General features: G+C 50.4%; 1 protein-coding gene across 1 annotated transcript; it reads right to left on the reverse strand.

The window, feature by feature from the left end:
* Positions 1-555: 555 nt before the first annotated feature.
* Positions 556-3,039, reverse strand: LOC139604020 (serine/threonine-protein kinase pim-1-like). The gene is made up of 5 exons (XM_071455010.1): positions 2,467-3,039; positions 2,303-2,353; positions 1,733-2,099; positions 911-1,087; positions 556-662 (listed from the first exon to the last, which is right to left on the reverse strand). Exons 1-5 carry the CDS (start codon positions 3,037-3,039, stop codon positions 556-558), a joined length of 1,275 nt encoding a protein of 424 aa, XP_071311111.1.
* Positions 3,040-23,175: the final 20,136 nt, after the last annotated feature.

Below are 23,175 nucleotides of genomic sequence, written 5' to 3' on the forward strand. Positions count from 1 at the left end.
TGAGTTGCATCTGCCCCAGCAAAGGGGGAACCTTTGCTTCCCAGCCAGGCTGGGCCATGCCCAAATCTGGCAGAATTCCCCCAGCTGGGGACTCATCTGCAAATTCCCTGTGGAGTTTGGCTTTGAAGAAGGTGCCAGAATCAAAGTCCATCACCTTCAGCCTCCAGTGGCCAGGCTGAGGAAGAGCTTGTCATCCTTGATGTCATCCTGGCTGTCTCCAGCAGCAGCAGCAGCAGCATCCCCACCCGGTACAGCTTCTCCAGGGGCTCCTGCTCCTTCCCTGGGGGGCGACCAGGCTCTCAGGGCTCTGCCCAGGGCCCCAGCTGTCAGGGAACCAGCACAAGCAAAACCAGCTTGGATGGCGGCCACCAGTGCTGGGCAGAGCAGCTCAGCTCCAGCACAAGGGCTGCGTGTGCCCATCCCATGGCCCCGGTGCAGTGACACAGGCAGCACAAAAAGGTCTGGCTTCCTCTGCTTCTCATTGCTAAGGCATGTGTGAAGCTGCAACTTACCAGGGCCCTGCATCAAAGTGTGCCTGTGGCTCTCTCCCTTCTTCTATGGCAGAGGAATATCCTGCACCCAAGGATCACAGAACAGGTCTTCTAATGTGGGTCTTTCCAAGGAGTTCACGGATAAACACCACCTGATCAGATCTTTGCACTCTGGGCAGAGAAAGCAGAAACTGCCGGTCAGCCAGAGAAGGCTCCTGTCTGCTTTGCCCCACTATTCCCATGGCCAGGCCATTCTGGATGCGCTCAGGGTTGGGCCTAAACTTTCCCATCAATTCCCTGTTTTGGAGGAGAGCAGGACCTGTGCCACCTCCTCAGCAGCTGCCAGAGCGGGATGCTCACGAGCCCGCTGCTGGCTCCCACCACTGGGATTCCCCCCGTGCCCAGAGAAGAGGATCCACCTTGAGAGAGCCCTTGTGGCAGCGGGAGCTGGCCCCACCTGAGGTTCCGGCCCCTCCTGAACGGGTGCTCCCCGCAGACCATCTGGTGCAGCAGGATGCCCAGGGACCAGATCGTTGCTGCCTCGCCATGGTACCAGCCAAAGTCGTTCCATTCCGGGGGGCTGTAGGACAGTGTTCCTATGGAATACAGATGGAGTTCAGCAGGGGGATGCTGCTGCTCCCACAGCCTGGCCCCAGCATCCCTGGGCCTGCGGGGGCTGCAGCAGTGGCACACAGGGTGACCACTGCCCTCTCGCCAGCACCTGGGACTTGTGCACAAACTTAGGCTTGGAAAAGAAGCCACTGGTGTCAGAAGAGGGCAGAGGAAGCCCTGGCTAAGCCTGACCCTGACCTGTAAAGGAAAAACTCTCTCCATGCTGGGGAAAACATGCCCTTATCCTCCCTGCCTGCATTGCCCCAAAAATATTAGGAAGCCAAGGCAAACAGGGCGAGTGGATCAGTCCAAGCCCTTCCTCTTGCCTGCACACCAAACTGGCTGGGGCACAGGTTCCGCCCCCATCTCTGCTACCCCCACCCACTGGGGTTTTGGTCGGGCTGGCTGCCCCAGCCAAGCCCCAGTCCTGGGCAGAGTGGCTGGCAAAGGCTGCCAGCAGGGCTGGAAGATGGCTCCCCACCCAGCCCCCCTCTAAAGCAACTCAGCTGAAGACTCAGTCCCCTGACTGGCAGCAAAAGGGAGAATCCCCGCTGCCACAGCCAGCTTGGGCTGGGAGATGTTGGGCCATGAGATCCCGGGACCAGGAGTACACCCTTACGTGGGCTCACCTGCAAAGTGGGTGTAAGCTGTCTCTTGCAGGTAGGTGCCACAGCCAAAGTCGATCAGTTTGGCCTGCCCGGTGTGCAGGTCAAGCACGATGTTCTCGGGCTTGATGTTGCGGTGCAGGACCCCGCAGCTGGTGCAGTGCCGCACGGCCTCCAGCACCTGGCGGAACAGCGCCCGCGCCTCCTCCTCGGGCAGGAACCGCCGTGCCCCAATGAAACGCTGCAGGTCCTGACACCGCTCTGGCCGCTCCAGCACCATCACGATGTGGTTGGGCAGCTCAAGCCACTCCAGCAGCTGCACCACACCAGGGAAGCCAGTGGACACCTTGGCCTGCAGCACGATCTCCAGCGGGGCCCTGCTGCCGTTGGGCTGCGGGAGGAGCACGATGCCCTCAGTGGGGCTGATGCCGTGCCGGGGCTCGGGGAGCCCTCAGCCAGCCCGGGATGCTCTGCGCCCTGCGCTGGACCCACGCCCGCTCTCCCTCGAGGCGTCCTGGCAGCTTCCACCGTGCCGGGCCTCGGCTCATCCCCGCCCGGCAGCCCCGGCTGCTGCCGCTGGCCCCGCTCACTCACCAGCTCGCCCCAGTGCCGGACGCGGTTCCGTGGCACCCTTTTGATGGCCACCTGCAAGCCAAGGACAGCAGCGGGCTCAGCTCGACGCCCGCCCTGCCCAGCCCCATCCTCCTCCTCCTCCTCCGCCCCCTCCTCCTGCGCCCGCCGCCGGCCCCGCCGCTCACCGGGGCGCCGTCCGAGAGCCGCGTGGCCGCGAAGACGCTGCCGAATCCTCCGCGCCCCAGCAGCGAACCCACTCGGTGCCGCTCCTGCAGGGCCTCCTGCGCCTTCCCTGCGGGCGAGACGCGGCTGTCAACGCTCGGCCCGGGGCCAGCAACGGGCCCCGAGCGCCCCTCAGCCGCCCCGGGCCGGCCATGCCCAGGCGTTCGCTCTTTGGAACGCGGCACGGGAGGCTCGGGGCCGGCGGCCGCGCTGCCGAGCGTCGGAGCTCGGGCCGGGGAATCCGCAGCCGAGGCGGCGGCAGCGGCCGCGCCGCCTGTGTCCTCCGCGGGCCCCGGGAGGAGCCGGGGCCGGGGCCGGGGCCGGGGCCGGGAGTGGACCCTGCCTCGGGTCCGGGGCCGGGCTCGGACCAGGCGGAGCCGAAGAGCGGCGATGCCGCCCCCGCACAAGGCACTGACGCCCGCCCAGCAGCGCCACCGCCAGTACGGCCAGAGCCGGGCGGAGGCGAGAGCGCGGCGGGACGGCCGGGGCAGGGCACGGGGCAGCCCCGCCCGGGGCCGGGGGCGGGCCGGGGGCATGGCCCGGCCCGGCAGGGGAGAGGGAGGCGGGGAGAGGAGAGGGACGCCGGGCAAGGGACCCCGAGAGAAGGGTGCCCGACCGCGGGAAAGGGAGAGACAGAGAAGGAAAAAGAGAAAGAGAAAGAAAGAAAGAAAGAAAGATCTAAAATATCTGTTTTTCTGGTGTCGCTGCTGCTGCTGTCGCTGCTGCTGCCGCCGCTGCTGCTGCCGCCGCTGCCGCCGCTGCCGCCGCTGCAACTGAAGCACCGGGGCCGTTCGTCCCCGTGTCCGTTCCCCGCTCGCCCCACGAGCCCCACGTTCGAGCCCCGCGCGCCCCGGGCACAGCCCCTGAGTCTGTCCAAACACGGGAACTTTGCAGCGGTGAGCCCAGGTGCAGAGCCCTGACTCCTGCACACTGGCACAGCAATCCCCTCGCTTGCTGCTCTGCATTGTCCTGGCTGAGGGTCAAACACTGTCGGGCCACCTTCCCTTGCTGTAGGATTCCTACCTGAGCCCAGCACTGCACTTACATCTCCAGTGTTGCCTTCCAGTAAAACCAGGGGATGGAAAACTCTGTGAGGCTCATGGTTATTTTTGAGTGTCTAAAAATCACTAAGTCACCGATCCTAGAGGTGTGGTGCATCTGGAATTCCTGGGATGGAGAAGTAGTGCAACATGGAAAAGGGGAGCATAGAAATAAATAGAGGAAAAGATCTTGGATTGTTTCTTTCATTTTCATTTCCCTTCTGGAAAGCTGTTTCAGTTTTCCAGGAATCTTCTCCTGTCTCTCTTCCCAAGAATGTCTCATGGAGAACAACGTCAAGCTTCTGTGACAAGATTTGCCAGCAGGAAATTATGCCACTGGTGAAATTTTCATGATGACTGTTTGTGCTGGCTTAGGGCAAATTTGGGGAGGAAACCTCCAAAAAGGGATCAGTCTAGAAAGCAAGTTCAAGCAGCCCCTCCCCCTACTAGTTCAGGAAAAGACTTCCCTCGAAAAAAGTGCAAAAAACCCAGTTTATTTAACAAGTAAAGTATTCACAAGCATGAAAAATGAATAATATTAAATGAAACCTCTGACAGTGCTGAAGAGATGGCAAATTCAGAAAGTGCTTTTTGTGGGTTGTAGTTGGCTCACTCGGTCTCTTCTAAGTCCCTCTGGGGCTGGAATGCAGCGTCCCAGAGCTCGGTGGGCCACAGGTGTGAGCTGCCGGTGTTTTTCTGGGTTTTCAGTCCAGAGCAGGTTTAAACAGTTCCAAGAAAAGGAAAAAGGAAAGTCACAGTCCTGGGAACTTCTCTGCCTAAGCTAGCTAAAACCAAATTGCTGGACCTGGGCTGTGAAGGCATCGGGAAATTTCCAAATCTGGGCACTGGCGGTCCCAGCAAACACCAGATCTGGATGGTGCTGGAGCCAGAACCTGCAGATTTCCAAATTTTGGCTTTCTGTGCCAGCAAATCACTGGACTTGGGCTGTGCCAGCACCAGGAAATTTTCAGATCTGGCACTGACACTGCCAGCAAACACCAGATCTGGGTGGTGTTGTTGCCAGAAACAGAAATCTGCCAGATTAGGGCTCCGCTGGCACCAGGAAATTTCCAAATCTGGGCACTGGCGCAGCAAACACAAGATGTGGGCGGTGCCAGAGCCAGTAGCAGAAAGTTGCCGGGTTTTGGATTTCTGTGCCAGTAAATTGCTGCTGCACTTGGGCTGTGTCAGAATAGGGAAATTTCCAGATGTGGGCACTGGCAGTGCCAGCAAACACCAGTGAAACCTTCTGGCCCTCATCCGGACCATTGACCAGTGGTTTCCCTGAGAACCAGCTCTGGCCACTTTACAGACAGAGACTGCTTCCATCTGGTGCTCTGGAAACAGAACTTTAATGAAGGTAAACACAACAAACAGGACGGCGTGCACGGTAGAGAGAGCAAAGCAGAAAAAAGCCTGGGTCCAGGGTGTAGCAGGGATATTTATCCATTTATTTATGGGGAGGGGTTAAGGTGGTGTCGTGAACGGCGGAGGAGTTGCAGCACACAATATGCGTGAACAGCAAATCCCAAAGTTTATTGAAAACTCACACATATTTATATTGGTGTTAATGAAGCTTATACATATTGCAAAAGCTGAGCTCATTATTGGTTAAAGCACACTTGGATCAACCACACCTACTTCTATCTTCTAATAATTATTTTATTTTGCTTCTATGTTTGCATTCTTCTAGCTTCTCTACCTAAGATATCTACATTTTCTGGCAATCGATTTTCTCCCCTGTCTTCCCGTTTCAGAGAAGGTCACTATGACCTTTGTCAGTGATTGGACACTGGCTGCTCAATTCCCAGCTTGTTTCCCCTATCCTTATCCATCGGTATCACATCGAAGTGTCCTTTCTCAGCTAACCAATTATCCAAAAAGCTCTCTACAAGGTGGGATCTGAGGGAAGGATCCAAGAAGAAGGAAGGATTAAGAATATTACAATTTTTGCAGTATAAAGTAACCAATGGTAGCAAAGAGAACTCAGAACTTTCTAGTAACAATCTGCATAACTGAACAAGAGGATTATGGGCGGGAGCTTCTGCTGACCCCAACTAAAGAGGGTTTTCCCATGGCCTTAAGCCGAAGTCTCCCTCTTGTTTTAAACCAACCCCAACACACCAGATCTGGGCAGTGCTGGGTTTTGGCTTTCCTTGCCAGACAATTGCTGCATTCGGGTTGTGGTGGCACAGGGAAATTGCCAGATCTGGGCACTGGCAGTGCCAGCTAACCGCAGATCTGGGTGGTGCCGGTGCTATCACCAGAAAATTGCCAGGTTTTGTCTTTCTGTGCCAGCAAACTGCTGGACTTGGGCTGTGCTGCCACTGGGAAACTGCTGGATCTGAGCACTGGCAGTGCCGGCAAACACCAGATCTGGGTGGGGCCAGCACCAGGTATTTGCAAGGTTTTGGCTTTCTTTGCCAGAAAATTACTTGACTGGGGCTGTGCCGGCACCAGGAAATTCCCGCATCCGGGCACTGGTGGTGCCAGCAAACACCGGATCTTGGCATTGCCAATGACAGTAGCAGGGAATTGCCAGAATTTGGCTTTCTTTGCCAGAAAATTGCTGGACTTGGCTCTGCCAGAACAGGGAAATATCCAGATCTGAGCACTGGCAGTGACAGCAAACACCAGGTCTGGGCGCCTGTATTGGCATCAGGAAATTGCCGGATTTTGGCTTTCTGTGCCAGCAAATTGCTGGACTTGGGCTGTGTCAGCCCTGGGAAATTTCCGGATCTGGGCACTTGCGCAGCAAACACCAGATCTGGGTGGTGTGTTGTAGTGTGTTTTTATACTTTGTAATATTTTGTAATAGTTTTGTTTTTGAATCCCCGTATTTTTCCCAAATGGTTCATCCCAGATGGTACCCCCCTCCCTTTACCTGTGTAATCCCTTTCCCTTGCTGAGATCATCCCCAAATCCCCACCTTGGCTCTCTGTCAATCACTCAGCATCCCATCCCTCCATCCAGAAGCTTCGTTCCAGGATGTCAAGTGATCAGCCAGAGGCCAGGGGTCAGCCCCCCAAGCCTTGCCCCATATGCTGTCCTAAATGTCCATCCCCCAGTACCCATCCCTTAGGGTCACTTCTTGGTTAGTAAAATGTTATCTACTTTGGGTTTCCACCTCCCTTTAAATGTAACCTTGGCACATCTCCCGGGGCTGTGGGCAGGAGGCCCCTGAGGTGTAGGGGCTCCTTTGGGACTCCTAGAATAAAACCTTGGATTAACCCCTGCTAAGAGTCGGCCCTTTATCTTCTACCGATGTCTCTGGTGTCTCTTGTGCTGCACAGGCCACCAGCTCAGGTGCCCTTAGTACCCTCGGGGCACAGAGAGTGTCTCCCTGCTGTCGGCCGTGTCGGGGCTGCCCCCGGTGTCTGCCGACTCGGGACTGGCCCAGGGTTCCTGAGAGGCTCCCAGAGGGACAGAGACAGCGCCCGTATAGGTAAACTGAATCGCCCTGGGATTTTGGAGGTAATTACAAATTGGCCCGAAGGTGAGAATTTTGGTGTCACAGATGAAGAACAAGAAGCAGTGACACGGGCTGAAGAGGCTCCTCCATATAACCAACTGCCCCCAGAGGAAACGCGCTACGCTCTTTTCACTGACGGTTCCTGTTGCATCGTAGGGATGAACCGGAAGTGGAAAGCAGCCGTATGGAGCCCCACACGACAGGTCGCAGAGGCCACTAAAGGTGAAGGTGGATCAAGCCAACTTGCTGAACTCAAAGCCGTTCAGCTGGCCCTGGACATTGTAGAAAGAGAGAAGTGGCCAAAGCTCTACCTCTACACTGATTCATGGATGGTAGCCAATGCTCTGTGGGGATGGCTGGAGAGGTGGAATGAGTCCAACTGGCAGCGTAGAGGAAAACCAATTTGGGCTGCTGAAGAGTGGAAAGACATTGCTACCAGGGTAGGGAGGCTACCTGTGAAGGTCCACCATGTAGATGCTCATGTCCCCAAGAGTTGGGCTAATGAGGAACACCAAAACAACAAACAGGTAGATCAGGCCGCAAAAATAGAGGTGTCGAAGATAGACTTAGATTGGCAACAGAAGGGGGAGTTATTCCTAGCTTGATGGGCCCATGATGCCTCAGGCCACCAGGGCAGAGATGCCACCTATAAGTGGGCACGAGACCGAGGGGTGGATTTAAGCATGGACAGTATTTCTCAGGTCATCCATGACTGTGAGACGTGTGCTGCCATCAAGCAGGCCAAGCGAGTGAAGCCCCTATGGTATGGTGGGCGGGGGTCCAAGTACAAGTATGGGGAGGCCTGGCAGATTGACTCCATCACACTGCCCCAGACACACCAGGGCAAGCGCCACGCCAGGGGAAGCCACCACTGGACGGTTGGAGACCTACCCTGTGTTTCATGATACTGCTCAGAACACCATCCTGGGCCTGGAAAAGCAAATCCTGTGGAGACATGGCACCCCTGAAAGAATTGAGTCAGACAATGGGACTCATTTCAAGAACAGCCTCATCAACACCTGGGCTAGGGAACATGGCATTGAGTGGGTGTACCATATCCCCTACCATGCACCAGCCGCAGGCAAAGTGGAGAGGTACAATGGACTACTAAAAACCCAGCTGAAAGCTTTGGGTGGGGGATCTTTCAAAAATTGGGAGCAGCATTTAGCAAAGGCCACCTGGTTAGTTAACACCTGAGGTTCCACCAACCAAGCAGGTCCTGCCCAGTCTGAGTCCCTGAATGTAACAGATGGAGATAAAGTCCCAGTGGTGCATGTCAGAGGTTTGTTAGGGAAGACCGTGTGGGTCAATTCTGCCTTGAGTACAGACAAACCCATTTGTGGGGTTGTCTTTACTCAGGGACCAGGTTGCACATGGTGGATAATGCAAAGAGATGGAACAACACGATGTGTACCTCAGGGAGATCTGATTGTGGGGTGAGAATGATATGCAATATCACTGTTTGTTGGATGTTACTGCCATTGCCTGTACATTACACCATGCAGACATGAGACAGAAGGAAATGTGTAAGTGTTGAAGGTCTGGGCAAGTGGGAGATGGAGAAGGAAATATGCAAGTGTCGAAGGTCTGAGCAAGTGATAGATGGAGCTTTGAGTGAGTAAAGTGAAAGGGGGGAATCCTGCAGCTCTGTAGTATAGGGCATGGATTCAGTGGTCCAGTGTGGGGATGTGATGAGGGCATGATGGGTATTGCTTGTAATTTTTGGGGGAGCAGATGGAAATTTTGTGTGAATAAATGCATGATGTGTGGTAGTATGTTGATGATATGGGGAGAAGGGGTGGAATGTCCTAGGGTGACGTTATGATGCTTGTATCCCCATTCATGTGTTCTGTTAATGTTGGATATTATGTTCTGCACCTTTAAGACCGGCTCTGAAGAGGGAAAGTTTTGTTTGGGTTTTCTTATCAGCCTGGTGGGACACAGAGACTGCAGCTTTTGCTTTTGCTGCTTTTGCTTTTTTGCTTTTGCTCTTTAGCTAGTTCAGCTAAACTGTCCAATTTCTTCCTGGACGGTTTCTCCTTTCCTTTTTCTGACCATTTCGAACCTGCTCCGGACTGGGACCTGGGAAACACCAAGAGTCTGCACCTTCTGGCCTGCAGCAGCAGCCCCAGCGCTGGAGGGACTGAGAACAGAGTGGCCACCCCCCAAGAGAGACTTTCTGAATTTGTCATCTTTTTTCAGAGTGGTGCTATCCGGTATTGTTCATTTTGTGTGCTGGGGGTGCTGTGCTTGTTAAATAAACAGGTTCTTTCCACTCCTCTCCGAGGAATCCTTCCCAAACCGGTTGGGGGGAGGGGCTGTGTGGGTTTGCTTACTGGAGGGGCCCTAATTTGGAAATTCTCCTCCAAATTTGCCCTAAACCAGGACAGAGACCAAGAAGAAGAAGGAGAAAGACTGGACAACACCCAGATTCTTCCATCTTGCCTCCTGAATCCCCATTCTGAAAACTCCCAAAAATCTATTTTTCACCCCATGACTAACTAGTATTCTACTTAGAATTTTGTGGCTTGCAGATCTTCATATAAAGGTTGGTAATTTTTTTTTTTACCTGGGTCAAAATCCAAGTTACAGGGGTCATAGGCTCTGTGCCAGGGTCTCTGAGCCCCCCAGGCAGGGGCTAGAGCCCTCCAGGGCAGCCAGAGGAATTTCCTGGGTTCTGACACCAGTAACTCTGTGTGGGGATTTGCATCCCTTGTCAATAACCCAAAGGAAAACAATTTAAATGATGCCTTCACTTAGGCCAGGGATCTTGCCTCAAGTCGCTAAAGGTCTAAAGTTGAGGTTCTCCCTGAAAATTCCTCAGTGCTGGCTGGAGATCTGTGGATTCATTGAAGCTCTAGGCTGATCTTTTGGCTGGCTCTCCAATTTACTGCCACAAAATCTCCAAAATACTGGAACAAGACTCCTTAACACTAATTTGGTTTAAAGAGGCATAATTTATTCAGGCCTGAGGTCACACAAAGGATACTCCTAACCATTCGTGCACACATGATTTTACAAGTAAGCAATTTACATATTACAATTTACCCATTACCATCAAGCCCAGATTCAGTCCTTGTTTTGTCTATTCCTACATTCTTGAGCCGGATGTCCTTCTTCTTCTCTTCCAACTGTTCTTGCTGGGAAAAGCAGTTTTTGTGTGCCTTGTTTCTCTGCTGGAAGTTCACAGGCCCAGTAAAAACTAAATTAATTCCTTTGCTGTCACATAGCACGGAAGCCTCTCTCCAGCTTCCTTCCCTGAGCCCTCCTGCTCCTGCAGAACCACCCTGATAATGGATCTCCGTGTGTTGGACATGGTGGCTGTCACCTTGACGTGGCCAACACTCACCTGGACGGGCTCCTGGCAAGTGTCCAGGGTGACGTGGCAGCATGCAGTGGTCCCGTTGGTGGTGAAGGACGTCCTCATCTGGGACATGTGGTGGTAGGTGTCCTCCAACCTGCCCAGGTGAGCTCTGAGCAGGGACAGCTCCAGGCCCAGCTCCATGGCAAAGCGGTTGTAGTCCAGGGGGTTGGAGAAGAAGATGGCCACAGTGAAGGTGGTGGCCTCATAGACCAGGACTCCACAACAGCCACGGAACAGGGGGCTGGAGAACTGGCAGGTGTCAGAGGAGCCTGGGGGCACGCAGGGGCTGGGGGGGACGGAGCTGTGCCCGCTGTAGAAGTAGGTCCTGGGGAGGAGAAACGGGGCTGTGCCATCAGGGGAGGATGGTGAGACCACCAGTGTCACAGACATCTTTTATGAACAATCCTTTCCTTGGGATTTTTCCTCCTGAGAAGCTGAGAGGCCTCAGGAACAAAATGTAAACATTGATTATCTGCTGCTGTGGAATGCAACAGGTGCATCTGTGATTGGTCTCCTAGTGTTATTTCTTATTCACGGCCAATCACAGTCAGCTGGCTCAGACTCTCTGTCTGAGATACAAGCTTTTGTTATTCATTCTTTCTTTTTCTATTCTTAGCTAGCCTTCTGATGAAATATTTTCTTCTATTCTTTTAGTATAGTTTTAATATAATATATATCATAAAATAATAAATCAAGCCTTCTGAACCATGGAGTCAGATCCTCGTCTCTTCCCTCATCCTAAGACCCCTCTAAACACGGTCACACACCAGGAGATGCTCGTGGAGCAAGTGGTAGGTGGTGGAACCAGCAGGAGACAGTCTCAGCACCACTGGGAGGTGCTGGGAGCACTGGGAGACAAGTAGGAGATTGACCAAGCCCTAGGAGATGCTCCCACCATGGGATGATGACCCCACCCTGTGGTGGTGTTCACAGGGGTCTCAGGATGAGGCAAGAAATGAGAATGTTGACTTTATGTTTTAGAAGGCAGATTTATTATTTTATGATATAGATTACATTTAAAGAAAATGATATATTAAAACTTACTAAACGAAGAGAAGATTTCATCAGAAAGCTAGCAAAGAATAGAAAAGAATAGAATGATAATAAAATCTGGTGACTGACCAGAGAGTCTGAGACAGCTGGACTGTGATTAATTATTAATTAAAAACAATTACATGAGACCAATCAAAGATGCACTTGTTGCATTCTACAGCAGCAAATAATCATTGTTTACATTTTGTTTTTGAAGTCTCTCAACTTCTCAAGAGAAAAAATCTTAAGGAAAAGATTTTTCATTAAATATGTCTGCAACACCACCCTGTCCTGGTTTGGAATGGGAGGAAAATTCAGGGAAGTGATGCAAAGCTTTTTGTGTAACTGACGGGCTGCTGAACCACTGAGAAGCTGGGCACAACTCTGTGAAACACACACGTTAAAAACCAAAAACCCCAAAATCTCTCTCTTTCCTTTCCAATCAACAAAAAAGCAGCAAACCCCAACCTCAACCCCCATCTCAACCAAACCAAGCCAAACAGTGTCACCGTGATATTTTATGGAAAATTCCTTCACCAGGATTTCTTCTCCTGGGAAGCTGGGAAGCTTCAGCTTCTCCCTGTTTTGCTGCTTTGGAATGTGATTTGGAGGATTGCTTACCCAGCATGGGAATTGTTTTAATTTAATCACCAATCCCACTCCAGCTGTGTCAGGACTCTGGCTCAGTCACAGGTTTTTATTATTCATTCTTTTCCAGCCTTCTGATGTATCCTTTCTCTTTCTTTAGTGTACTTTTAGTATATCATTTCTTTTAATATAATATTGAGGGAACCCCGGACATTCCTCTGGCTGCCCTGGAGGGCTCCAGCCCCTGCCCAGGGGGCTCAGAGACCTTGGCACAGAGCCCAAGACCCCTGTGCCTTTGATTTAGCCCTTGGAAAAAACAATTTCCAACCTTTATATGAAGAATCACAAGTCAAGAAAGTTTAAGTAGAATAATAGTTTATCACGGGGTGAAAAATAGATTTTTGAGATTTTTAGAATGGGGGCTTGAAGTCCAAAGATAGAAGAATTTAAGTGTGCCTTGTCCCTTTTCCTTCTTCTTCCTTCCTTCCTTTCCTTCTTCCTCCATCTTTTAAGTGATGTTGGCATTTTTAGATTAGTTTAGAGTAAAAACTCACTGTCTAACATAGGTGATAAGTATTGAGAAGTTATTGTAAATAGTGTACACGTAGTTTTTAGTATAAAAAGATAACACCACCCCAAGGATGGGCAGGGTGCCTCAGCCCGACCTGCCAGACAGAGCTCAGCGAGGCAAAAAAAGAATTTTATAGATAAAAAAAAAAAATAAACAACGTTAAGAACAAGAATAGAAGAGTTCTGACTCCTTCTTCAACTACAGGGCTGGGAAAAGAGACTTTCTAACACATCTCAGGGTCACTGTGACCAGCAGAGATTCTGAGATAATATAATATCATAAAATAATAAATCAGCCTTCTGAGGACATGGAGTCAAATTCAAGTGTAATGTTAACCCTTTCAGTGCCTCAATCCTCCCTCAAATGAGAAAAACCCCCAAAATACAAACATGTAAAAGAACAGCATAAAGTCATCAAAGTCAGTGTAGAAGAAATCCCAAATAAGAAAGAAAAAGAAATGCCTTGTTTTTTAGAGCTAAAATCCTCTAATAAGCAATAGAGAAAATGCTCTTTTTCCTTGTAGCACATAAAACTATAAAGAGATAAAAGTGTATCAAATTGATATCAAACAAAAGCCTCCATACTAAAATAAACAAATGTTTATGGAGCTAAAATCCTCTTATAAGCTATAGAGAAAAGACTCTTTTTCCTTATAGCCCATAAAACTATAAAGAGATGTGTTCAAATATCAAACAAAAGCCTCCATACTAAAATAAACAAATGTTAAAATAGCTGTAATTCCATAAAAAGTTTAAACAGAAAAAAAGAGTAGTCCTATGCTTCCAAAAAAAAAAAAAAGAAAATCTCTATTCTCAAAAATAAAAGTAATTTTAAAAATAGACAATAAAGAGAATTTTTGCTTTTAAACAACTCATCTTTAAAACAATCATCATAAATCAATATAACCCATCAATAAGCTATGAAAGTGCTTATAACAATAAGAAAAATTTCATCATAGCAAAATTCCACAAAGAACTGTTGTTCGTAACCAATTAAGAACCACAAAAAACCCTGTTTCCTTTCCTCTTATAAAAAAGTCTCCATAACCTTAAAAGAAAAGACTTCTCTCCCTCAGTAAACTATTTTAAAAGTTGTAAACTAATTAAAAATCTTAAGTGTAATTTCTTTACATTATCAGTGAGGAAGAAAAGTTGTGAGAAGCAAAGTGCTCTAAAAGGCTTGTTTTAATTCTTACTACTTTTTTGCTTCTAATTACTTCTAATAAAATTTGCTTTATACCTTCTTAAAGTTTTAAACCTACTTTATCTTTCTCCTAATCCTATCTCACAACAAAAACTAAATGTATCAGTAATTGGCCAACACCAAACCTACCACATTCTTTAGTACATCAGCCAAAAAAACTTCAAATTAAAAAAATCCTTAATTAGCAAACCTAAACCACAACACACAATTAGCTTTTCCACCCAATTTCAAACTAAAACCACCACATACCCAGGGGTCCTCCCGTGCCTTCCCCTCACCTGGGGTTCTCCAGGGTGACATTCCGGGTGCTGTTGGATATCTGGATCTCCACAGCCCTCTCCAGGAAATTCCACATCTCGGCACGCGATTGGCTGCTCCAGGGGGACAGAATCTGCTCCTCCAGTCTGGGGTTTCCTCAGATCTGGGATCGTGACCTTGGAGACAGAATTTTCTCAGCTCTGGGGTCTCCTTGAATCCGTAATCTTCTCACTCCAAGGTCTCCTCCTCAGCTCCAGATTCTCTCTGTTCCAGAATCTTCTTCCTGAATCCAGGATCTTTTCTGCAGCTCTGGGGTCTCCTTGGATTCAAATCTTCTCAGCTCTGGAATCTTGTTCCTGTCTCTGGGAAATTCTTGAATCTGGAATCTCTTCAGATCTGGAATCTCCTCAGATTCAGTGTCTCTTTGGATCCAGGGTCTCCTCAGCACTGAAATCTTCTCCTCAGCTCTGGGGTTTCCTCAGTCCCGGGCTCTCCTTAGCACTCCTTGGATTCAGGGAGATCCTGGATCCAGAATCTCCACCCCAGCCCCTGACCTCCCCTGTGGTCTCCCCCTCTGAGCACCTTCTGGGTCTCCGCTGGTGTTGGGAATGTCCTGGGGCAGGGAAATCCCTCCCCTGGCTGGAAAAATCCTAAATTACAACTTCCTGGTGATAAAATGGAACCAACTTCCTGGTGGTGAGTCCGGAGCAAAGTCCTCCAGGGCCTGGCACCTTCAGCTGGTGTAACTGGTTTAACTGGCTGAATTGTCTAATGTAACTTGTTTAATTGATTTCTCTAATTTAAGTAATTTAATCTAATCTATTTTACCAGATCTAACTCAGCTGGTTTAAATGCTTTAAATTATGTAAATGGTTCCACAATAAGTTTATAACTGGTTCAACCGGTTTAACTGGTTCATCTAATTGAACGAGTTTAATTGGTTTGTCTAGTTAAACTGGTTGAATTCTCTCACTGCCTGAATTGGTCTAAGTGGTGTAGCTGACCAGAGGAGCAGATGATTGGCTCAAAGCAACCCAGTGGGGAGTGGCGGGTGATTTGTGGGAAAAAACTCCTCAACTTGTAAAAGATGTAAAGCTGGTATGATTTATTTCATTGCTGGAATGCTCCCCAAGGACATGAGCACCCCTGAAAATTCCCGAGTCTACTTTATCCCCTAATCTGTGCATTTGCATTAAAAATATGCCTATGTATTCAACTTATCAATTTTATGAGCCTGTGCAGTTCTTCAGTCATGTAGTTGTAATGTGGTGTTTATAACCCAGATTCAGTTTTTCTGTTTGCTTCAGTCTCAAGATCAGCAGGGAGCCTCTTCTTATCTCCAGCATTACTTTCTTGCCACATTCACATTTTCTGAAAAATCCCTTCGCCCAGGATTTTTCTCCCGGGAAGCTGAGAAGCCTCAGAGGAAAAGGAAAACAATAATTATCTGATTTGCTTCTCCTGTATTTTGCTGCTTTGGAATGTGTTTGGAGATTGTTTATCCAACAGGTGACTGTTTCATTGGTTTCATGTGATTTGTTTTGACTTATTGACCAATCAGGGTCAAGCTGTGTTGGAGCTCTGGAAAGAGTCATGAGTTTTCATTATTATCTTTTTAGCCTTCTGTAAGTATCCTTTCTGTATTCTTTAGTATAGTTTCCTATACTATTCTTGAATATAATATAGTATCTTAAAATAATAAATTAGCCTTCTGAGGACATGGAGGCAGATTCATCATTCCTTTCTTCATCTGGGCACCCTGCAAATCAAATACAATATTTTCTGAGTTGCCTTGAGTCTCCTTTGTTCTCTCTCTGCAGGCCTTTTGGCGAGCATGCAAGTTAAAAGACTAAACAAAAAAGTAAAAAATTGGTTTCTACCCTGAGTTAAATTTCCAATCCCCTGCTTCATTCCTCCCTTTTCTAGAAACAAGTAAATTATTTTACTTAGTACAAATTTCTACGATAATAGGTGTCCCTTAATGCTTTGCCATGTACATTTGATAAGGAGGTCAACACTGCTATTTGCTGTAGTATTCTCCAATTCCAAATTAGCACTAGATAACCCTAAACTCACCCTAACTAATACCAATAAATTTGTAAGGCTGCCAACAACAGTCTCCTTGGTTCCACAGTGTCACAACAAACCCTTTGCTCCATGAGGTTCATCGGTGTAACATGGACGCCCTGATTCCATGAGGTTGTGTAGTGTCACAATGATCTCCTTGGTTCTGCAGCCCTGCTGTGGCTGCCGTGTAACAATGGACCTGTGGTACCATGAGGTTCCATAGTGTCACCATGGTCCCTTTGGTTCCACAAGGCCCTGCTGGGCCACAATGGCCCCTTGGTTCCAAGAGCTTCCATCCTGTCAACAATGATCTCCTTGGTTCCACAGAGTCACAATGGACCCTTGGTTCCATGGGGTGCCTGGCCTCCCACAGCCCCTCACAGACTCTTATGGCCCTTCATGGCCCCTCACAGCCCCTCATGGCTCCCTCACAGTTCTCCATGGCCCCTCATGACCCCTCACAGCCTCTCATGGCTCCCTCACAGTTCCCCATTGCCCTTCATGGCCCCTCACAGCCTCTCACAGCTCATGGCCCCTCACAGCCCCTCACGGCTCCCTCACAGTTCCCCATGGTCCCTCACAGGCTCCCCATGGCCCCTCACAGTTCCCCAAGACCCCTCACAGCCCCTCACAGCACTTCATGGATCCTCACAGACCCTTATGGCCCCTCACAGCCCCTCATGATCCCTCATGGCTCCCTCACAGTGGCCCAAGACCCCTCACAGCCCCTCACTGTGGATGCCATGGGACAGAGAGAGAGAGAAACAGCAAGTGTTTCTCACAGCAGCTTGTGAGAATTATTAGCAAGTTGTAAGAATGTGAGAACTTAAGTATAAACAATCTGCAGGTGGTGTTCTTCTACTTCGTCTTTCTCTTCTTCTCAAGGACGGTGTATAAAGAATGTTTTTTGTTAACTCGCTAATCAAATAGAATATATCGTATCACTCTATAAAAACCGCACGGTTCTCTTGAATAAAACCTTCTTTTAGTCTTTCTGCAATACTGCCTCCTGCCTGTTCCTGTGTCATTCTCGGCGCAAGAGTGACACCTCACGACCCTTCATGGCCCCTCACAGCTCAAGGCTCTTCACGGCCCCTGAGCCGCCTCCGGCCCCGCCATTGGCGCCGCTCTTTGCTGCTCGCCAATGGCGGCCCGAGTCTGCAGTGACGTCACCGCTCGCCGGGCAAAGGAAGGCCTGGGGCTGAGGTGCCCTGGGCTGGCCGGGAATGGGGTCCGGGGGTCCCCGGGCTCATGGAAACGGGGGATCCAGGGGCTGAGAGAGGAGGATACCCGGGAAAGGGGGTGCAGGGGGTGTCGGGGCAGGATAAGGGGGTGCAGGGGGTCCTGCAGCTGGGGAAGGAGATGCGAAGCGTCCCAGTGCCCAGGAATGGGCATTCAAGGGGGTCCCCGGAGGGCTCCCCAAAGCCCCTCCCAGGGGGCAGGAGGAGCTGGCTCAGGAGCTCTGGGCAGAGAAAAGGGGGTGACCCCGGCTTGGGGGGGACATGGGGGACTCCCACACGCTCCCGGGGGGACACGACCCCCGGGGACCCCCCCTCACCTTGTCCCGCAGGGGAGGCCGAGCCCCAGCCCAGGCAGACGAAGCCTCCGAGCCCCGGCAGCATCTTGGGGGGCGTGCGGGGCCGGGAGGGGCAGGATCCGGGAAAGGGCGGCGGCTGCCGGGTTCCGCGGCTGCCTGGAAACCACGAAGGCGGCGGCAGCGTCTGTGACAGCGGCGCGGCCTCAGCTGCCTGAGAACGCGGCCCTGGCTGGTTGTGCGCAGCCTGGGCTCCTGCAGGCGGCTTCACCGGGCGATTCGCCAGGGGAATTGTTCGCGGAGCATTGGCCTCTGCAAAGTTCCTGAACGTGCAGAGCATTGGCCTCTGCAAGGAGTTCATCAGCGTGCAGAGCATTGGCCTCTGCAGAAAGTTCCTGAATTTCCTTTGAAGGTAAAGATTGACTCAAGTTGAACTTTTTGGTTTTGTCTCATCTGCACTCTGAGAGAGAATGCCAAAGGGAAATACAGGATGGGATAATGCCCGTCTTCTGGTGCAGCAGTTCAGTGGTCTGCACTGTCACAGACATGTTTTATGAAAAATCCTTTGGGTTTTCTTTTTTTGAGAAGCTGAGAGGCCTCAGGAACAAAATGTAAACAATGATTATCTGCTGCTGTGGAATGCAACAGGTGCATCTGTGATTGGTCTCATAGTGTTATTTCTTATTCATGGCCAATCACAGTCAGCTGGCTCAGACTCTCTGTCTGAGACACAAGCTTTTGTTATTCATTCTTTCTTTTTCTATTCTTAGCTAGCCTTCTGATGAAATCCTTTCTTCTATTCTTTTAGTATAATTTTAATAGAATATATATCATAAAATAATAAATCAAGAGTCAGATCCTCATCTCTTCCCTCATCCTAAGACCCCTGTGAATACCACCACAACGCACGGCTGAGTGGATGAACAATATATGCTCTACTGAATGTGCTTTTTTTTTGCACTGAAGGAATGCAACATTTTCTAAATGTACTGGTCTATACTTTTTTTCCCGTATAGTGGTTGCTTAAACTGCTTAAAGGTGAACAAGGTCTGTTCAAGTTTCAGTGGGTTGTTATCATCTGGTTATTAAAATTATTCTGGAGAGGCCTGTGAATTTAGGTGCAAACAAGACCATATGCCAAAATCAATAGTCTGGATTTTATTTAACAGTAAATAGGAGGAAGAGAGAGAGAGAAAGGAAACGAAAAAGAAGTGGGGGGGGGGGGGGGGAGGGGATGGGGATGGGGGGTTGGGAAGAAAGGGAAGAAAGAGAGTGACAGAGACAGATGAAGTGAAAAACATCACCATTCCATGGATCCCATTGGCATACCATTAAATCCTCTTCTGGTCCTCTCTGTGGTGAGGTCTGGCAAAACGTAAGACTCCAATGGATTCATGCAGATTTGGGCAAGGTGGGACCTCCCAGGTGCCTCCCTGGGGTGGGGCAAGTTGGACTCTGTCTATTGCTACTTTCAAATAATATCAAATCTTTAGCATCTGTCTGTCCTTTGAGTCTACCATGAATTGGCTTCTGGATTTCCAGATCTGTTGTGTTACTTTGCGTGCCCTGCAGTCGTCTGGTGCAAGGCCTCAGGAATGGGTCTGGGGGCACTGTGGAGGTCTTTGATGGGAGGTTTGTGTGCAAACCTGGCCTCAGCAGACGAGTCTGTGGCTATGACTTGCCCACCTTGAAGCCAGACAGAGCTGATTTTCAGGACAGCTGCTGGGTTTGGCTTTGTTGTGGATAGGTTTTTCTCTGCAGCCTTATTTACTTCTCCCCAGACCTGAGCTAATGGGACAATAGTGTCACCTTGATCTTGTCTCAAGTTCCCTTAGGCAGCTTAACTCACAGTGCCAAGTTCCAGTCAGGAGGCATTTTCAGGGAGGGGTGGACTTCGGTGGTCGCAGCTTCTTTATACAGTTTTGTCCCAATGGGCAGAAAGTCTTTATGATGATATTTAAGCCATTAGCCATAACATTCCAGTCTCTCACGAGTGTCTCAGCTGTGAGGAACAGCTGAGAGAGCAGGGGTGCTTTAGCCTAAAGAAGAGGAGGCCCACTCTAGCTATCTTTAAGTAATATTTAAGCTACAGCTTTGTCTGTTCCAACTATTCTTAATGTTCAGATTTTGAGCTCCAGGTTTCAGTACGATCCATCTTTGAATTGCACAAGGCAGCCATATAGTTCAAATAAAGTCCTACTAGAGGCCTAACTATACTAGCTACTTAGACCAAACAAGCACTTAGCTACTTTCAAATAATATAACATTTTTAGCACCAGTATATCCCTAGAATCTGCCATGAATTGGGTGCTGGATTTTCAGAGTTCCATTGTTGCTCCTTCCAGTTTTGTTGAGGCATTGTCGCTCATCTGCGACATCCTCCCTAGGAAATGGCATCAGGATTGCCAAAGAAGACACCAACACCTCGTCTTTTGTCCAGGGAAGGACTGAAGCCTGATACTGTGAGTAGCCCCTGGGGCTGTGTTCAGGCTGGCAGTGCCCTGGTGTCCCTGCTCTCCCTGCCCCTGTTGTCCAGCAGTGCTGTGAAGCTGCAGAGCCCCTCCCCAGCCCTTTGTGCCGTGCTCCTGCTGCTGGGGCTGTCCTGGTGCAGTAGGGAACACTGTGGGATGCTTCAGTTGTGCCTTGCCTGGCTGTGCCAGCAGAGCCAAGTGAAACCAATGTACAGATGAAGCCCTGAGCATGTGTTCTGTCCCTTTCCCTTTGCCACAGGAACTCCTTCTGTCAGGCTGAGCACTCACCTGTGCTGCTCTGACCATCTGCCCTTGGGCACCTGGGCATGTGGGGGGGAAGCTCAAACTCTGCCCAAAGCCTCGAGAGCTATAGAATATTAATCCCGATGTTTCCGGGTGTGTCCTGCCGGGCTTCGTCTGGCCCTTGCTGCTGGACCAAAGGCTGCAGCTGTGGCGTTTTCACCTCAGAGATACCTTTGGCCGGCTGGATGCTGCAGCTGGGCACTCGGAACAAATCCAGGCAAAGTAGGAACTCGGTTTACCTCTGGTGGAAAAGGTTCAGGCAACAGTGAAGAGAAAAGAACGGATTCTATTGTAGAGTCTTAATCCAGAGTTTTATTTTAGGGTGGTAGACCTCTGAATGTGGTAACAGCTCCCAATAGAATCCCGGCCGCATGGTCTCGTGTCCTTTTAAGCCCCGGGGACAGGGGGAGGGGAAGGGACAGGTGAGAGCCAACCAGGTGTGAGGAGGGGAAGGGTCAAGGGATGTAGATGCTTGGACAGGCCAATGAACCCGGACCTAAGGGGCATCTTTTGAACTTCTGCCAACCAAAGGATGCCCTTGCTGGAATGTTAAGATTGATGGACAGCTCTTAGCAGGAGGGCAAAAGGGAGAGGGGAAAGGCTGGCACACCTTGGGGGCATCACACTGCAACAAAAGTGTGTACTGTGACCATACAAAGTGGCAATATGACATCACAGAGAGGGTTTTGAGATATCACTGAGGGGGTTGTGACATCACACAGCTGTCTGTGACATCATAGTGTGAGGCCATAGAGCAGATCTTGCCATCATAGAGGGTGGCTCTGTGACATGAAGGAGTGGGTTGTGACATCACCAGGTGGCTGTGTAACATCATAGAGCAGGCTGTGACATCACAGAAAAAACTGTGACATCACAGTGTGACTCTGGCATCAGAATCATCTGTGACAACACAGAACAGCTGTGTGACATCACAGGGGACTGTGTGACATCACAGGATGCTGTGTGACATCACAGGTGACTGTGTGACATCACTGGGGCTGTATGACATCACAGGGGCTGTGTGAGGTCCCTGGGGAGGTCACTCTGCCCCGGCCCCCTCACAGCTCCCCCCAGAGCAGTCCAACCCTGCTCGTGCACAGCGGGGTCCCCTGTCCCCCCGGGTCCCCCCGCCCCCGGCGCCGCAGCCTCCCCCAGAGGATGTTCCACGAGATCGACCCCAGAGCCTGACACGGGGACGGGGGGCCGGGGCCCTGGGGGTGGCACAGGGGGACAGGGACCCCCCGGCAGCGTCCCCGTGTCCCCCAGGGCCAGAGCCTGGGCCAGGGCTCCTTCACCCTGGTACCAACGAGGCCTTGAGAGCGCTGAAAAAATCCCCAGCAAGGGAGCAGCAAAAACCAGATTTAATTTTAAGCAACAGCAGCACAAAGTTCCTTGGCAAGAGTCACTCTGCTCCTGACTGGAGACTTCAGGCACACCAAGGAAACAAAGCAACAACAAAACCAAACCAAATCCAGGCAAGGAAAACAGAAATGAACTGAGAACTGTCCCTGTGTGTGTGTGTGTGTGTGACACAAGGACAGTGAGAGCAACGATAAAAGGAATATGGCCTAAAGGTTCAAAGAGCTCAAACTAAACAGGACTTAACTTACACCTTAACTTTAACTGATACCATCAATTTCACAACTTAGCAAAAGAACAGCACTTAAGAGTATTTAACCTAACTTATAACCTATGACATTGCAATTTAACAAATCTAATAATTAAACTTAACAATAATTTAAATTAAACTTAACACCTTAGAAAAAGAACAACTCTTAGGAGCATTTAACTTAGTTTAGACCTTTTGATTTAACCTTACTTACTGATGTTTGGATATCTGACTGACTCAGCTATCCAAGGCTCTCAAACCCCTCAGAGAGCAGCATTTCTGCCACATTGCCCCAGCACAGGCACTCCTGTGTGCACACAGACACAAAGAGTCAGTGCAAGGCACCTGGGAGAAATTCCCCTGAGGGCAGGAAATGCTCCCTGTGGATCCTTTGGCATCTCCCCAGCGGGTGAAGGGTCGAGCCTGGAGGAGTGGGGGGATCAGCCCAGGCTCCGTCGTTGTTGGGGATCCCCGAGTGCAGCAAACGGGAGAGTTCCCAGCTGGGAGAGGCCCCACTCAGAGGGAGTCGCTGGCCCAGGAGAGCTCCAAGGGCTCCTTTTGGAGCGCTGTTTGCAGGGCCCCAAGAGAGGGGCTTCAGTCCCAGCAATGGTTCATCCTGGCCACACTTGGCATCAACAGCTTTCTTTGGCATGGTGAGAACAGGGATGTTGTGCCACTGAGGGAACAAAACCAGTTCCCAGGGCTGCTCCTCCAGAAAGCAGGAGCTGGTTGGGCAGCAGCAGTGCCTGGAGCAGACAGTGTTTGTGATGAGCTGCAGAGGAGCTGAGCCCAGGGGCTGTTGGCCAAGGCCGAGCCCCAAGGAGCATTTCTCAGCTGGCAGGGCGGGCTGAGAAGGGGAGGGGGGAATGCAGCAGCACAGGGCCCATGGAACCAAGGGAGCATTGTGACACTGTGGGGCCCTGTGAGACCAAGGGACCATTGTGACACTGTGGGGCCTTATGGAATCATGGAGAACACTGTGACATTGCTGGGCCTCATGGAAACAAGGGGACAGTTCTGATGCTGTGTGGCTTCATGGTATGTTGGGATCATTGTGACACTGAGAGGACCCATGAGACCAAGGGTCCATTGTGACACCACGGGGCCTCATGGTACCGTGGAGACCATTGTGACACTTTGGGGTGTCATGGGACCAAGGG

This window comes from Agelaius tricolor, unplaced genomic scaffold (genome assembly GCF_023055355.1).
Source record: "Agelaius tricolor isolate 1412-34295 unplaced genomic scaffold, bAgeTri1.0.p SCAF_43, whole genome shotgun sequence".
In the NCBI taxonomy this organism is placed as follows: Eukaryota; Metazoa; Chordata; class Aves; order Passeriformes; family Icteridae; genus Agelaius; species Agelaius tricolor.